Source organism: Typopeltis vanoorti, chromosome 2 (assembly GCF_054136105.1).
Source record: "Typopeltis vanoorti isolate ZY-2024b chromosome 2, IOZ_Tvanoo_1.0, whole genome shotgun sequence".
NCBI lineage: Eukaryota > Metazoa > Arthropoda > Arachnida > Uropygi > Thelyphonidae > Typopeltis > Typopeltis vanoorti.
This window is the reverse complement of record NC_143550.1, coordinates 130,964,243-130,983,493: the sequence shown is the minus strand read 5'-3', so window position 1 is coordinate 130,983,493 and position 19,251 is coordinate 130,964,243. Positions and strand designations below refer to the sequence as shown.

At 32.8% G+C, this 19,251-nt stretch overlaps 1 protein-coding gene across 1 annotated transcript in view; it reads right to left on the bottom strand.

The window, feature by feature from the left end:
* Positions 1–808: 808 nt before the first annotated feature.
* The window catches only part of LOC150109433 (2-acylglycerol O-acyltransferase 2-like), a 51,863-nt gene continuing 33,420 nt past the window's right edge, over positions 809–19,251 (bottom strand). The window contains exons 4-5 of the mRNA XM_090413149.1: positions 13,444–13,643; positions 809–7,612 (exon numbers count right to left, since the gene is read on the bottom strand). Of these exons, the coding sequence (XP_090269275.1) occupies positions 7,458–7,612; positions 13,444–13,643 (355 nt within the window). The 3' untranslated portion in view covers positions 809–7,457. The remainder of the gene's footprint in view (positions 7,613–13,443; positions 13,644–19,251) is intronic.

Sequence of the window (19,251 nt, the reverse complement as noted above, 5' to 3'; positions counted from 1 at the left end):
TTTGGCCACATTACTTTAAGTTGAAATTACCTACCAATCAAGAAGCTTGCCTTCATGTTTTGATGTTCAATGCTTTCGTTATCCTACACTTTTTCTGATCACTATTGTGTGACTATAGAATCCTATATTTATTTAGCAGGATCTCCCTGTTTTTAGTTTTATCTCAGTGACACCAATTATGTCAAGAAGTACTTTATTTCTTCTGCCAGTTCAACTTATTTTCTGTTAATGCTTCTTACACTGATGGTGCCGTGCCTATCTTGAATTCTGCTGGCACTAAGTTTGTTCCACTGGATCCATGATGAAAGATTACTTAGCTTGAGCATAGTATTATTTTCTGTCATCTTCCTTACTTATTGTAACTCTCCTGAAGCAGCATACTACAATAGCATAAAAATTAGACAGGAATCTGCAGCTAATAAAACTTTTCTCAGCAGCTACATAGCCTCTGATAAATTTGTTTTAAATTCTTCCTTCCTACCTAGCAGAAACAATTAGAAAAATATAGTTTGTATTTACAATACACAGTCAAGCATAATCCAACAGTACTTTCTAAAACATAAGATTCTCAAATACAAATTATAATAAAAATATATTTATTAAAATCATTTAAAAAGTATCTTTTACAAGACTAACATCATTTGTGACTGTCCTTCAGCTATATAAAAATTTAAAGCAGAAACAGTCAACTTCATAAATGGTAACAACTTTGATAAAATTATGCATATATATATATAAATTTTCATATAACAAATATATAATTTCATATAACTAGATAGTGAGCTAACTGAATAAGAATGACAAAGAAAATTTATCTATATAATAACAAAGAGACCTAATCCCTACATATGTAAAAAGTATTAAATTAATAAAAAAAAAAAAGTTAGCTTTTGTTGACTTTTTGTTGCAAATGTGTCTAGAGAAAAGAAAATTTAATGAATATCTATAAATAAAAATTAATATTAAAAAACATGTTGCAGAGTAAACACTTATCAAACTGACATTAGCATTCTCATTCTGGATACATTAATCATTTTGAATCCCACAAATTCACAGCATAATGATCCGACACTCAGTTAAAGTCCACTGGTGCAGATACCTAAATGACATCTAACACTGGCAGTTCAAATTTAAAAGCTATTCAAAAAGTTTTTTTTTTGGCATGCAATTATTTTAGATAATTAAATCACAGCTATTCTTTCTTAATCTTTTATAATTTTGTAACTGTCACAATCCATTTATTTGAACAGTGCATGATTATATACTACTTGGAGTATTCAATATTATATGAAAACAACCATATTCCTGAGGTTGATTAGCACCGTTACTTTCTACAAGTCAGCAAGTCAGCAGTTCAAATACATTATTTTCATGATGCAGAAGAAACTAGAGAGAGTATAATTATAGGATATATAACCAACATAGAAAAGAGAACTTGTCATTCGTTTTAACTGGATAAAAGAAGAGGAATGAATAATTACTTCTTAAATGCAATTTGTCATATTAACAATTCTTAATCTATTCAACCAATTAGCAAAACAAGAGAAGTGGATAATTAACAATACATAAGTTCATTTCAGCTGATAATTTGTTTTGTAGTTTTTTCTTTTCTAACCTTTAAGATTTTGATAAGTAATGAATTTAACAAAAACAAAAATGAACAAAAGTCAATATAATTAGGCTTACTTATTAGACATTGTTTTAGAAGTCTTTGTATAATAAACTTTGTAGATAAATAAAACTGAATTTCAACAACATGAATTATTGAAAGCGATATACTTTCAAATACTTATGATATAAAACATGCGAGCTAAGTCTACTTATAATATAAAAACACTTTTCTATAACTGCTTTAAGCATTTTTAACATGGGTAAATGACTAGAATAAAAAAATTCAATCATTCCAACATTCTGTAAATGATCTAAACTTCAGTATTTCCAACAATAGTTCACATTTACTATTTCTGCAGATGTGGAGTTAAATGTTTGGAAAGAGTGTTGTTAGTACAAAATCTGAGAAACTAGAAGTAATGGGGAGAGGGTCCAATATAAAGTGTGGGTTCAGCCACATCTCAGACAAATGAGAGTATGTACAGAAACGATAATGCAATGTCACAGGTTTCAAATCCATTGCATAATGTAATCACATTATGCAATGATAACTGTGGATTCAAGGGGATGTCGAAATGCATGTACATGAATGCCAGAAATAAGGGAAAGAAGTTTTTGGCATTGGTCAGCTCAACTTGACCAAAAAATTATAGACATCACTGAGACTTGGTTGACAGAAAATGATATAATTACAGGGATAGAATGTAAAGGGTATTGTATTATCAGATAGGATAAAGGAAATACAACAGGAAGTGAAGTATTGCTAATGAACTTCAACCAGTAATATTACAAGTTAAAGAGGATTTTAGATCTAGATAAAATGGTTCACATTTGAGGCTATCTGGTGTGAGATAGAGGCCAACAGAACAAAATTATCTGTTGGTTGCTACTACAGACCAGGAAAATGTGCATGCCATACGTCAGCAGATTAGCACAATGAGTGCAGGTGGAACAATTGTGGAGGACTTCAGCTATAGGGATAGACCAGAGGTGGCATGGCAAGATAGAAGAGGGAATTTATACAGTTGCAATAGCAAGCAATGGAGGGAGGGGGGGGGGGCTGAGAGAGTGCTGGATCATGAGAAGATATACCCAATAAACAAGGTAGACACTACCTCCAATCAGGGAGAATAACCATGCAGTCTTGTTCTAGAGAGTAGTTAAACATGTGGAATTCAACAGTTTGTGTTGAACAATAAAGCTGATAATTATGACAAACTTAAGAGGCATCTTGGAATAGTGCCAAGGCCTGAGAAGCTACATGGAAAGAATGATCAGGGATTGTTTGTGTGAATGAGTAGAGATATAAAGCAAGAGATAAAAACCATTATAGAGAGAACATAAAGAGAAAGGCAATCCGAGCACCCATGAGAAATACAAAGTGCAAGCAAGAAGGGTGACTAGGTATGGAAGGAAGTCCAAATCAGATTATGAGAGGAAATTAGCTAAGCAAACCAAAATAAAAGGTTTTTGTTATATAGCAAGCAAGATAAAAAATGACTAAGAAAGGATGACTTTAATCAATGCTAATTGCAGGAAGTGAAGGAGGCAAAAGAAATAGTTCAGTTGATGAGTGATCACTTGGTAAAGGTGAATCATGGAGATTTTACAGTTTCTGATTTGCGAGACTGATATCAAAATTGAGGTAGATGAACAAAAGATGCTCAGCATATTGAAAAATATCAATGTGAATAGAGCAGTGGGACTGGATGGCATGGCAGTCTGTGTGTTATGCAAATATGCAAAAGAACTGGCAGTCCTGATGAAGTTGTTTAATCTAAGCCTCAGATCTGCAAGTTCCAAGAGAGAGAGAGAGAGAGGAAAGAGGATAATATAGTTCCATTAATATCTCAGGAGTGGTGGTTAAAGTTAAAATCCAGTCATGGGTGGATAGGAATACAATACTCTATGGCAGGCAGCATGGCTTTGTAAAAGGTAAGCTCTGCTTTAATTGGATAAAGGAAATGGCTACGCCATGAGCTGGACTTTGCAAAGGCACTTGACAGAATACTGACTGCATGGAAAACTATTACAGAAGTTTTAGCAAATGGGAATGGATATGAAGCTGGTAACATGGATAGTAGGTGGCTGATAGACACCAGAGAATAGTATATGGTAAAGTGGAATCAAGGAGAAGGAAGATAACTAGTGGAGTGCCTCAGGTTTTGCACTGGGTCCACTACTCTGATTTGGGAAAGACTTAACAGGGGGGGGGGAGAATATTCATTTGGTTACTGATGATGCAAAACTGGGGAGGATAGTAGCTGATGAACGTGATGTAGATATCCTGCAGGATGATTTAAATATATTGGGATTGTGGGTGAAGGGTAATGATTGTGAATTTAATGTTGCAAAATGTAAGGTCACTTTGGGTTGAAAAAGTTACATACTGTGAATTACATTGATGAGGCTAGAAACTTGGGGGGGGGGGGGGATAATGTGGGGTGGACAGAGAGGTGAAGTTCAGAGAGCATATTACAAAAGTTTGTACATAAAATATCTCAAAAGTTTACTTAGATGCTGAAAAACATGCTAACGAGTAAAGATGGGCAGTTATAATTCCTCTTTATAATGCTATGATTTTGACCACATTTTGAGTGTGCACAGATTTGGTCACCTAGGCTTCTTGGGGATCAGGAGGTGGTGAAGAGTATTCAGTAGTAGTATTGAAGTAGTTGAAGTTCTATAAGACTGATGCAAAGGAAATTTTTTCGATACAAGACAGAAAGAACTAGAAGTCACCTGTAGAAGTTGCATAACGGTGCGATTAGTAAGAGTGTGTGGACTAGATTTTTTGCATGGAGAGCGGTGAATGAGTGAAATGGATTGACAGAATTAGCTATGAGTGCCCTGACAGTGAGTGAATGACTCCATGGAGATACCCAAGATGATAATAATAATTATACTATCAACCCTGGATTCACCATACAAAACATTGTAATATACAGATAAGATATATAAGGAATCTCAACTGCCAAATGCAGTTAATATCAGCTATACTGTTTTGACTAATTTCAGTTTTGGATAACAGTTTTCCATGACTAGAATACAAAAACCTTACACCTGAAGGAGTAACAGTAATGACGTCAATTAAACATGTTTAATTGAAGTTAATTAAATTCTGAAATTTACAACTTAAGGAACATATAATATTTAAAGATGACAAAAGTCATTAAACTACAGTTTAATAACGTTTGTAAAATATGAACTTGAAATGTAAAATTCACATTTCAAGTTCATATCCCATTTGATAGATAATCAGTTGTACATGCTTAAATTCCAAAAGGAATTTAGTACTTTAATGAAGCTGACTGAAAATAACCATGATTATGAGGTCACACATACAACTTATAACTGTATTCAAATAATGTCATCCCTTTTATTATGAATATAACAGTAAAAAACTTATACTGAATGACTAATTTGGTGTTAAGATTCCCAATTCAGAATAAAAATACTTATAGCAATGCATATAATAAACATTATATAACCTATGTGAATATACTTCTGCAGTCAGCTGTTATGAACAATGGTTTCCAAATTTATGATATAATTCTAATAACTAGTAATAACTATCATTTGCCCCAACTCAGTTCAATGTCAAAAATATGTATAAATTTGTAAAGTGAGAACAAATTGATTACATTTAATAATCATTATCAATCCTTGGTAAAGATATACGGGTAGGTTGGAGAAAGAGGATGAGCAAGAAGAAATTTTAAACCCAACAGAAGAGATAATTATAAAACTGGAATGAATATATTCAAAACTGCTCAAGACATTTGTTAGAGGAATTTGGTTTTTCCCCTGTTCCCAAAGATATTCCTATGATCAACATTATAGCAAAGATAATTTATGCTATAAATCTACCTAATGCAAAGAAAGTTGGAATGTAGACTGCAGTACCTCTTATAAACAAGTCCAGCATTCTTAACCATCCAAAAAGCCATATGGATGAAATATATCAATTAATGTATGCATCACATTCATGTTATTTCAATAGTAACAAAATGGTATTTCAGTTTCAATGGGCACTTTGCATCCATGTATTTAATGACATGTAAGCCATCGAGGACTGTACAGTGGCTAATCTTTCTGATGCAAAACCCAAGGCCTTGCATGAACAGAAAAATATGATCAGAACTCTGAAGTCAAAGGCAATGCAATACAATCATTAAACACAAGATATTAAGAAAAACTTCATCCCAGCAATGAAAATTATTAAACAAAATGATCATGAAAATCCATAGTTATACAGAGTATGGGGGTGGAGGGAATATTTGCTTTAAGAAGTTGTGAAAGGGACAGCCTACAGGAGTACAAACCTTCATTATGAGTAGCATGTACTGTGGTACCACACTGCTTACACTATATGAATTCTGCCTAGGACTTATATATTCACCTTTTATTCATGTTTTGATTAAAGGTTTTGCTGGCTTGACACTAGTGTTTCAAAACTGTAGAATTCAAAAGAACTTTATTACTGTTCAATTAGCTGATAAAAAGGTCTTACAGACTAACATTTTTATTCAGAGACTGGACAGAAACTCAGAAATATTACAACAGTTCATGCCTGAACTTTTGCTTTTATCATAAATAAATATTTAGTGTGTTAATTAATCATTTTATGACAAACAGGAAAAAAAAATGCTGCTTGAAACATTAAAAATAATTTTGAAAGAGCTTATGCCGAGAATACAAGCCTTCAACATAGTTACATGGTATTACATAAAAAAGTTGAATCCTGCCCAGAAATATCCATATATTTGTCTTTATTAATGCTTTTTGACGAATTGCTTTGTAGATGTTTCAAGCTATTACATAAAATACATTTAAATATCTCACCATCATAAAATTTTCAAGTAGCATACTCTAGATAAATTTCAGAATGGGGAAACTGGACAATGAAATGTATTTTTGCAGTCAGTCCCATTGAAAGTTTCAGGAGGGAAATAGTACAGAAATTTTCCGAAATATTAGAATGGAGAACTCACAAATTAAAAAGAAAAGTTGGTTCTTGTTGGAGACCTAAAACAGAAAAAGAATCCCAGAAGAAAATTTGGAAAATGAGAGCAAAGCTAACAGAAGCAAAATGTTCTGCATGCAATAAAAAAAAGCTTAGAAATGGAATTAAACTTCATTATGTAGCACTACCACTATAACCTGTACATATCAGGAAATGATGGCAAGTCATTAGAATTAATTGTGTGTATAATTTCAATCTGTGAACTACAGTATGATCCAACCACTGTTAATTTCAATCCATTGTTCATAACAGGGTAATGATCTTAATTTTCAAGAGACCAAAGAATATAGTAAAAAATTAGTTAAAAAGTGTTTTCATAAATAAAATATTAGAAATAATTAGTTTAAAATATTTTTAATTTCAATAAACACTCATCTAATTGAATAGTACAGCAGAAATATAGTATAACATTTTTGTTAGAAACGTAGATTTTTGCATAAATTTCAAAAAAATTTACAGCCCATCCTCTTTTAATTTCAATACGTGGTTTATGCTGATGATTACAATGCCTTAAGTATTAATTTTTTTAAAGAAAATGTGTTTTTCAGGGTATTTTTAGATACAAACCACATTAATTTATCTGTAAGGCTACACATCGTTTCTTTTTCTTATTAGTGAAAACTATGACGGAGTATCTAACTTGATTAAATAAATACCACAATCAGAATATAAACATTAACCTAGCAAAAAAAAAAAAAAAAAATTAAATGTTTCAACTTAACTACGGTCTTCAAATTTAAATATATAAAATAGGTTATAGTTATGTTCCCATTCACTAGTATAATATATAAAACATGTTTTAAATCAAATTTAAAACAATTTACTTTGGGATCTGTAATATTAAATTGTTATATCCATACTTCTCTTTATTCTCCTCAAATAATTCTTGCAACCGCCGAATATATTCCTGATGAACACGATTAACCTCGTCTTGAGTAGGATTCTCATTCTTTACAGTATCCAGTGGCTTACCAACTATATAAAATCAAGTCTTATCAGAAAGAAATAAAGGAATTGTATTATATATTAAGTTACAATGCAACGTTAATATATAATGTCTAAAAATTCACCTTCGTACACATGATATTAACTGTTTTTTTTTTTTTTTTTCAAATGCACACTTTAATCCACATGAAGCCTAAAATAACAGAATCCAGAAAGAAATCATTAAAAGCAAATTTCAACATTCATTAAAATCTGCTAAGGATTTGCTGGTGTAAAGGAATGTAAAGATAAAGTAAAAAAAAAAACTGATTTTTCTTCTACTCACTGACTGATTTGTTTGCACTTTGATACACAAACTCGATTTAATAAATGCATTTTAAAAAAACTCATGATTTTTAGGTGCAATGCATAAAATGAATAAGTACTTATTAAATTAATTTTATTCCCTTTATACACATAGATAGATACGAAGTGACAAGTAGACAGCTGATTGCAAATTATTCAAATTTTACAAACTGTGTAGGAGAAGTGCTGTGCACTATATTGATGCTTGGGACTATTGATTAATCATCCCATACATGTGGCTGCATGAGAGGTTGAATTTGTGCATTAAGTTTAGATTGTGATTGTTTTATCAATCAGTCTCAGAGAAAATGATAATATGAAAAGGACGATATGATTCCAATTATGGTAGAACTAGTTTGGTCAAACAAGAAAACTGATGACTGAAGCAAGGGGTGGGGTGTAAGAAATTTGATTGAGGAATCAACTTGGACTGTTTATTTTTATCAGCCATGTTTTAAGAGTAATCATGCAAATTCACTGATCACAGAAACATCAAGAATCAAGGTAAATTTTTAGCAATAAATGAAATAAGACCAAAAACGATTGACATTAGTGAGATCTGCTGACAGAAGAGGACATCGTTACAGGAAGAGAATGTTGCAGTACTATGTATTTAAGACAGACAGCATAGAAAAAAGTATTTCTAATTATTGCAGAGAAATTAAATCCATTCAGAGAAGAGATCACAAATGAATGATAATATGAATAATGCAAACAATGGACTAAGCTGTTTTGTGTGAGGGAGAGGTTAATAGGGAAAAATACTTGGATGCTCCTATAGGCCAAGAGGTATCTAAAGAAAACAACTGCACTAAGAGATAAATCTTACGGATACAAGTAGGGCTATTATTATGGGTGATATACAATGGAAGGAAAAGAAATCATGCAAGAGGCAGGAAAGATCATTTATAGTACATTAAGCAGCATATGATGGAAGAGCTTTTGGTGCAAGATTGGACCTAGTAACAGGGTTTGAAAATTTGTACATAAATCATCATTAAATTCCTGATATGTACCCTCAAGGGGTGTACAGGATATGATAGCACTACATGAAAAACTTACATTATTTTTACTAACTTCCTATCTACAATCTTCCTCCAAATCAACCTGTTACCTGTCAAGACCCAGACATTATCAGATCTTATATTTCTATCTTCCAAGGCACTTTTTACTGTATCAATCAACCTATATCTTGGTCTTCCTCTGGGTCTTTTTCCTGCTAACCCGGAAGTGAACACTTTTTTTGCTAATCTTTCCTCTCTCATTCTGTTTAAGTGACAATTCCACCTGAGATTAGCTCTGCTATCACATTCCTGGATGCTAACAATGTTAAGTTCTTTCTTAATATCCTAATTTTTAATATATTGCCATTGATTTGTGCAGTTCCCCATTCTGATATTCCCCTACATCACTACTTGATACTGCCTGCCATTGAAGATATTAACCTCATATTTAGTGTTGATATTTAATATAAATGAAATATTTCAAGAAATAAACAAGAAATCACAAGGAAAAAAACAGAAATCAAAGGAAATTGCAATTAAAAACAAAAGAAATCATAGGAAACAATGAAACAGTGGAGAAATCATACCCTTACATAATATAACACAAAGGACTGGAAAGAACCATACATAAAGCACACAAAACAACAACATGGAAAAGTGCAAATGCAAACAATAATGGGAGATAGCATCTGAAATAATAAAATGAAAATCCAGTTATAATAAACATGCATCAAATATGCAATCTGTACTATTAAAAAAAAAAATCCAAAAACTTAGCAGTCAGTTAACTTTATAACTGCCCACCTCCAATTCCAAAAAGGAAAGAGATGCAAGCAATGAAAAATAGTCTGCATTAGTGAGCCTGAGAAGAGGGGAAAAGTGACTGACACAGATGCTGTGAATGTAAGCTTCCTAACTGGACAGAGACCTAACGATGTAAACTTGGCATAAATTGATACTGCTCTCTTAGAACTGCAAATTAAAGAATCTCATTTTATGTTTGAAAGATTCTATAAGTCGTGACTTATTCACTGTATAATACTATAAATACGTGGGATGTATGAAATCAATTTTAGATTGGTTTTGGATTGTGACAAGCAGTTAGCAATTTGATGTAGTGCATATTCGATACCTTCATTACACGGATTACATGCAAAGCAAATTGTTCCAATAAAAAAGATTTCACGTGAGTATAAATTATTTTAAATTTATAAATTAAATTATTTTTTAAAAGGTATAAAGTATGTTTATACCTTTTCTTGTAAAAACAATTTGATTTACCGTATTTTTTGGACCATAAGACGCACCTTTTTACATAGCAAAATCGACTTAAAATTGGGGTGCCTCTTATGGTCTGACGGTAACATTAAAATACGAACCTTTACACTGTACCGAAGCTGTTAGCGAAGTTCAATTACTGACGCAATATGTTAACAAAATCAGTAAGTACGCCACTGAAGGTAGGTACCTAAGTTATCTCGCTGCATGTGGGTGAATCACCGATTTAGAGCGTCAATAGTCAGTGTGTAAATATATGCGCTTTTGTACGGTTCATTTGAATTATTTTTTATAAGTCGTTAAAATTTTTATATTAAAATTGGAAAAAATGAGTGTAAAACAAAAGACTTTCATATAACGTGAGTTATAAATTAAATGTGATAAATTATGCAAAACAATATGGAAACAGAGCAGCAGAAACACATTTTGGTCCACCACCAACAGAAAAAATGGTTCGTGAGTGGAGAAAACAAGAGGAACAATGATCAATGGACCCTCGACACCGCAAGGGGGTATAAAGAAGATGAGATGAGAAGATTCTATATCTATAAATTAAAAAATTTCTAAATTTATGATTTAGAATTTAAGATTTTAATCTAAATTTTTCTTATTTCAATAGTAGAGTCTGCACACATTTGGTTCATGTCAATCATCCTTTGTGTTTCCATTATTTCTTTTGTTCTGTTCATTTTTTTTTTTTTTTTTTTTTTTTTTTAATTCCTGAAATTTTGTTTATTTTCTGCAAATTTCATTGGTTTTGAGTGTTTACTGTTTGTAATAGTTTAAACAGCACAGGGTTCCTTGGGACTTACACTGGAATTTTCCATAGTTTGTTGTTCTTGCAGTGGCTACACTACCGAGTTCAGAAGGCCTGGACAGAGGGACGAATTCCAGATGATTGGAATAGAACTCTCATAGTACTCATACAAAAAAAAAGGGGGTACAGGAAGATAGTTTAATGTTAAATCTGGTGTCAGACAAGGATGTACATTATAAACAAAGATCTGTATTTAAGTTTTGTAGATCTGGAAAAGGCATATGACAAGATGCCAAGAGAAAAGCTATTCAAAACATTGTATGGTGTCAACGGGACATTATATCAAGCAATACTTATTAGTCTTTGAGTTGTAAGTCAGCAGTTAGAAATGAAGGAAGTACAGGAAGATGGTTTAATGTTAAATCTGGTGTCAGACAAGGATGTACATTATCCCTTCTGTTATTCATTATCTATATGGATCGCATTATGAAGGAAAGTGGCATTAAACCGGATATCAAAATTGAAGATGTTAATCTCAGTTCTTTGCTTTATGTGGATGATGTTTATACTTCTAAATAAATCCGCTACAAGTCTGCAAGATTCCCTGACTAAATTGAATAACTGTTGTAATAGATATGGTATGAAAATCAGCGATAACAAGACAATGACAATTAAAATAGGCAGAAACATTAAAAATATCAATAGCATTGTGATTGGAGAACCTACAGAACAAGTAAAATATTTCAGCTACTTATGCACAATTTTTACTGAAGACAGTAAATTAAATATGGAAATAGACAACAGAATCAACAAAGCTGGTATAGTAGGAAGTCAAATGTATATTTATATGGAATAAGAGAGAAATTAGTCAGAACATTAAATAGCTGTATATAACAATGTTCAAACCAATTTTAACTTATAGATCCAATAACTGGGTCCAATAAAATAGATCCAATAAAAAACTAGAGACCACAGATATTCTGAGAAAGATTAGGAGGAGTGAACAGGCATCAATGGTAGTTCATATTAAAAATGAGGATATTATGAAAGATCTTGACATTGTTAACATTAGGGAATGTGTTAGCAGAGCTAATCTCAAGTGGTATGGTTACTTAAACAGAATGGGAGAAGAAAGATTAGCAAAACAATTGTTCTCTGTCAGGTGGACAGGAAAAGGACCCAGAGGAAAGATCAAGATATAGGTGGATTGATACAGTAAAAAGTGCCTTAGAAGATACAAATATAAGTCATTAGTTCGATTCTAGTCGCCGATTAGAGGAACTTTTAATAAGCTTTTTTTCGCCCAATTCCTAAATTAGTCGATCTCTGGCACAGGCAAGTGGTTTTTTTTTTCCTCCCAGAAACTTGAGTTTTTCGCCACTTAAACTCAAGAAAATCGATCGTAGAACCCACACTATTTCACACAGTAGCATATTCTATTAGGGTTAGGTACCAAGAGATGGAGTCTTAACAGGTAACAGATTGATTTGGAAGAAAATTGTTGATAGGAAATAAGTTTTTCGTGTAGTATCAGATTTTTTGTCATGGAATAAGACCAATGAGAGGATAGAATATATATGCATAATTTTATCTTCAGAGAGTTCTATGTCTTACTGCAAGGTAATCAAATAATCATGACACATTAACCTTAAATAGATACATAGCAGACAGCAGTAATTAACTTATTTCTTATCCAGTGATGGAATATGCAGAATAGTAATGATTAAAAGTGGATATTAAAACTCGGAGAAAAGTTGAGAGTGAAGTATTTATTTTCCAAAAATATTTATATTGAGTCTAACCTAAATGTTTCTTGAATGTTTTCTGAATTGCTGAATCATATGACATCAACATCCATCCAAAGTTTTAAAGCCAGTTGGAATTCAGGAACACACTAATAGTTATATGTATAGACCCAAAGGTTTTATTTCATTTAGTTTTTATGATATTGAATGTTTTCAGAGTTTGCTTATAATGACAAAGAAGAAATTGTTTTTTCCATTAAAAAAAAATGAAAACATAATACATGAATTTTTTGTTTACACTAATGCCTAAGTAATTAACATATTTGCTTCAATGCTGTAGTTATACATGGACAAAATTAGCCATGTCATTAACAAAGCATGTAAATTGGTCAGATTCAGGAATAAACACATGGCTATGATATATTTGGTGACCATGGTAGAGTACATCTAGGGAAACATCTGATGAGTGAGATATTTTGCCTGACTGGTGAACCAATACAACATTTAAGCATTGCATATAGCTAGTTTAAAAAGATAAAATGGCAGATGTTATACAGTAATCCCTCAATTATCCAACCACAACTGTTTGCTGGTTAGATAACTGAAGGGTCAGATAATAGAATAGAAGTCAGATGACACATTAATCCATTTAAGGATTGGTTAATGGAGATATATTTATTTATATTTATTTATTATCATAAATATATCATATATATTTAAATTTTTACTTACCAACAGTAATTACAGGTTTTCGATAGGGCATATAGCCTAGATTATACTGAAATATTCCGCGACCATAAAATAGCGGAGGAGAGAAGCCAAAGAATTTTGTAAGATGGTTTTGAATCTTTCTTATAATGGAACCATCAGGATTCTTTACTTGGGCAAAAAGTTCATTTTCACCAAAACCAAACACTGGAACTAGAGATGCCCTATAGTCATAACAAAACAACATTAATGTATTATTTAAGAATGTAAATGAATTTTATCATGATTAATTTTAAAAACCTAAATACTTATAGTTTTCAACTCCTCCTATATCCTTCTGGTAAACCTCAATAATAGTTTATACCAAATATTTTTTACTAATTCTTCACTTAGCTAATTTTTTGCTGTGTTCTGATTTAATAATTTTAAATATAATGAGGTCATTTAAGAATCTAAGTAAGAAGACTAGAAGGAAACCTCTACATAGTCTAAGAAATGCAGAGAACTGAATAAAGATTTTGATCCAATTCTCACATCTTGTGGTGAGCACTGTTATTAGATATTCACTAGGATGCTGAACAAACGATGGTGAACAGGCATATGGAGCTTACCCAAAATACTCTGTATATTATATTGGCTTTAACCACAAACAAAAATGATAGTACATAATGAAATGTCATACTAGCTGGACAGCTACTTTTTGTCAGGGAACTATGAACAATGAAAAGTCAACTACCAGAACCAACTCAATCCTCAGCAGAATTGAAGATAAGCATCAATATGAAAAAGAAATGGCTAGCAAAAGAATCACAGAAGTACCACTGAAGTCAATCTTCTGTAGTTTGTATTCTTAACCATACTACTACTACTTCTGGTGTAAATCACAATGAGAACTACAAAATAAAATGGTATTATTCTACTGGTTTCCTCTTAACTATGATGTATTTCATCAGAAATAGATATTTTTAATTTCAAAACATATAGTAACATAATGAATTTTAATGCATAAACTAGTTTTCAGTATCTTAGATCTTTTATGTACACCAACCAGAGCTGACTAAATAAAGTCTTTACTTTTTATTATTATTACAGGTTATTTCATTTTGGTGGCTTCTTTAAATTTACACATTTTTGCATTCAGCATTCTTGTGTGTTCCAAATCACGTTTTTCATTAGCTATATGAAAAGTCAGGCCTGATTTGAGCTCTCTTCTTTCTACATCATTAATGTGTTCTTTCATGCACATTTCTTCTGTATGTTTTTTTATCTCTCATGTAACAGATACCACATATGCAAAAAATTTCATAAATGCCTGGTCTCTTCAGCAGTGAATGAAGCTGGATGTATCACCTAGGCATCATGGAGACTTTTGTCATAGATGTGAAGGCAACTTTCAAATCATACAATTTTAATATATTATCAATTTTATCAGTGATCTTTTTGCTGTTCGTTAAAGTAACTGTGCCTTTACAGTTCATGTTTTCTGGTATGTAATTTGAGACATTCTTGGATGTGCTAATCTCCATCACCAAATAAAACAAACTACCTTTCTCTGTATACAGGGAAAAAAAAATTAACACTCAGATATATTATAATTATTACGTAACACCTCCAGGGAGTCCAAAGACTCATCGAGGAAGGGGTACCTACTCTACAACTCTGTCTCCACCACCCAATCCACCATCCACCTTTTCTTAACCAATGTCACTAGTATTTTCACAATCACAAACATCCATGCCCTCAGAGGGATTCGAACCTTCAGCCTTTTGGCTGGAGAATGGATACGCTAACCACTCGGCCAACCAGGCCAGCATATACATGCGACTTTACATCAAGGTGTTAAAAAAATGGAAAATGGATTATCTCAGAGAAGTGCTCCTAAAAAATGGCTTTAATATAAAGACTATCAACAATTTTTGAGGTTTAAGACTATTTTAAGTGATGGTTTATTTTAAGCTCTGCGGGTTTTTTTTATTTATTTATTGAAAGTTTTCTTACATTAATTATGGCCTTTTTAGTATCTTATTGTGGTTTTTATTGGAGTTTACTATATTTACTGTATTTCATGCAACATCCAATTTCTGACAAGTACCTCAGGAAGTGTACAGGATATTATGATAGTACTACATGAAAAAGTTACATCATTATTAACTTCATGTCGACATCTTTCCTCCAAATTATTCTGTTATCTGTCAAGACTCTAATATTATCACATATTATATTTCCGTCCTCTAAAGCACTTTTTACTGTATCAATTCACCTATATTTTGGTCTTCCTCTGATTTTTTTTTACTGCCAACCTGACAGAGAACACTTGTTTTGTTAATCTATCCTCTCCCATTCTGTTTAAGTGACCATACCACCTGAGATTAGCTCTGCTAACACATTTCTCAATGTTAACAATGTCAAGATCTTTCATAATATCCTCATTTTTAACATGATACTGCCAATGATGCCATTTACTCACTCCCCTAATCTTTCTCATGAGCTGCTATCTGTGGTCTCCAGCCTCTGATCAAGTGTTTTATTTCTAATTCAACTCTAGATCAATAAGTTAAAACTGGTTTGAACATTGTTATATACAGCTAGTTTAATGTTCTGACTAATTCCTCTTATTCCATAAGTGACCATACCACCTGCTATTAACTGCTGATTTACAACTCAAATACAGACAAAGTAATGACCCATTTACACTATATAGCTATTTCATTTTGAATAGCTTTTCACTTGGAAACTTATATGCTTTTTTTCCTACCAGCTTTGCTAATTCTGTGGCCTATTTCCATATTTAATTTGCCATCTACACTAAAATTTTAATACCAAATTTATCACGGCAGTTATTCAATTTTGCTAGAGAATTCTGCACTCATACTGAATTTATTTAAAAGTGTAATGTCATCTGCATAAAGTAAAAAGCTGAGATTATCATCTCCAGTTTTGATATCAGGTTTAATGCCATTTTCCTTCATAACATAATCCATACAGATGAATAACAGGGGCAGTAATATACATCCTTGTTGCACACCTAATTTAACATCAAATCATCTTCCTGTACCTCCTTCAATTCTAACTACTGACTTACAACTCAAATATAGACAAAGTAATGACCCATTTACACTATATAGCTATTGCATTTTGAATAGTTTTTTTACTTGGAAACTTTTATGCCTTTTCAGATCCATGAAACTTAAATACAAATTGTCATGACTTCTCCATCCTGACATTCTCTATTTGGCCTTAATCTAGCTTGTTTTTCTCAAAGCTTCCTTTCCACTATTGTTCTTGGCTGTTTTTTTAAGTATCCTTGCATAAATTTTATCAGGAACATTCAGAGAAAGTCCTCTAATTCTCACATTCTTTTATTTCCCTCTTTATAGATGGGTATTTTGAGAGCTGCACTCCATTATACCATATTTGAGCATTTCTGGTTAAATATCATCCACTCCCACTGCCTTTACACATTTCAGGTTTTTTATGGTTTTTCCTAATTCATGTACGGATATGTATTCCTGATAGTCTTCCTGTTGAGTGTTTTCTACTATCATATTGCCACTACTTGTTTCATTTAGTAACCTTTCAAAGTAATTATTCCAGTCATTTAGAATATTTTTCCTCCTCTTTCACTATGCGTTATTCTCGCTTCCTATGCAGGGGTCCACGTGTTACTTAGATCCTATGTAGTACTAACTACATAGGAGTGGTACTAACTTCTTGTTAGTACCACTCCCAAACGACCTGTTGCCTAGCCTGCCGCTGGGGGGGGAGGAATAATTTTGGCTGTAGTGGCATATGTTCACGGGGCCAGTTTGCCTGCTTGTGGGATGAAAAATGTCAGATAAACTGGCAGAAAAAACCCTAGTGCCCTTATATAGATGGGTATTTTGAGAGCTGCACTCCATTATACCATATTTGAGCATTTCTGGTTAAATATCATCCACTCCAGCTGCCTTTCCACATTTCAGGTTTTTTGTGGCTTTTTCTAATTCATGTACTGATATGTATTCCTGATAGTCTTCTTGTTGAGTGTTTTCTACTATCATATTGCCACTACTTGTTTCATTTAGCAACCTTTCAAAGTAATTATTCCAGTCATTTAGAATATCTTTCTTCCTCTTTCACTATGCGTTATTCTCGCTTCCACGTGTTACTTAGATCCTATGTAGTACTAACTACATAGGAGTGGTACTAACTTCTTGTTAGTACCACTCCCAACCGACCTGTTGCCTAGCCTGCCGCTGGGGGGGGGGGGAATAATTTTGGCTGTAGTGGCATATGTTCACGGGGCCAGTTTGCCTGCTTGTGGGATGAAAAATGTCAGATAAACTGGCAGAAAAAACCCTAGTGCCCTTATATAGATGGGTATTTTGAGAGCTGCACTCCATTATACCATATTTGAGCATTTCTGGTTAAATATCATCCACTCCAGCTGCCTTTCCACATTTCAGGTTTTTTGTGGCTTTTTCTAATTCATGTACTGATATGTATTCCTGATAGTCTTCTTGTTGAGTGTTTTCTACTATCATATTGCCACTACTTGTTTCATTTAGCAACCTTTCAAAGTAATTATTCCAGTCATTTAGAATATCTTTCTTCCTCTTTCACTATGCGTTATTCTCGCTTCCTATGCAGGGGTCCACTTAGTGTTACTTAGATGCAACTTCTTGTTAGTACCACTCCCAACCGACCTGTCGCCTAGCCTACCGCTGGGGGGGGAGGGGGGAGGAATAATTTTGGCTGTAGTGGCATATGTTCACGGGGCCAGTTTGCCTGCTTGTGGGATGAAAAATGCCAGATAAACTGGCAGAAAAAACCCTACTGCCCGCACTCAAGACCGGCTAACTTGGCTATGGCTGAAGAAGATTCTCAAATTCCTCATGTCTTTGACGGGAATTGAACCTGGAACACTCCTTTCCCAGTCATATGGTTGCAAAACGCAAAGCCCACTAACTACGCGGACTCATTTAGAATATCTTTATCTTCAGTTTTTATGTCATCTTTATCATCTCTGATTACTTTAAAAAGTATGCTTTCCTCCATTTCTAAGCTTTTTCAATAGCCTCCAAAATATTTTGCCTCCTTCCTGATATTTATTTCCTATTTCATAAAAGTCTTCCCATGACTTTTGTCTAGCTAGTTTTACACAGTGCTTTACTTTGTTTTTCTCTGTATTCTCTAAGATCACAATTATAAAAAATTATAATGAAAAATTATAATAAAGATAAATATCATAATATAATAAATATAAATATTATTTCTGGAAAATTTTCCATGCTACTCCTCTAAATTATTATTAATTTTTATGGCTATTTTGCCTATTTTGATCACCTCAAACCAGAAACTGGCAACACTCCTAAAACCTACTAAATCTCACACATACAAATTTCCTTGCCAATACAACTGTAATGTCACCTACACAGGTTCCACAATCAGATCTTTATGGGCAGGACTACAGGAACACTTTCATGACAATATACCAATCCCAGAACATTTAATCAATAAGAAATGCAATAACCAAAAGAGTAACAAAAAACAAAACACTGGGAAAACAGAAATTGCAGCCCATGCTCTTATATAGAAACAAATTGACAAAGCCATAATAGTAGAAGACATACAGAAAAACGAAACTATGCTAAGGATATCGGAAACGATAGCCATAAAATATGACAAAAACTCCATAAACGTTCATTGTCCCCATATAATCTCGAGTTGGAAGCTCCACAACATGAAAATTAGGTCAAGATTCCAACCAATGGAAAAAACACAGATAAACCCAAGGCAAAAAACACCAAGCCAACATGACATAGCCTCCACTTTTCCCACAAGCTCTGAAGA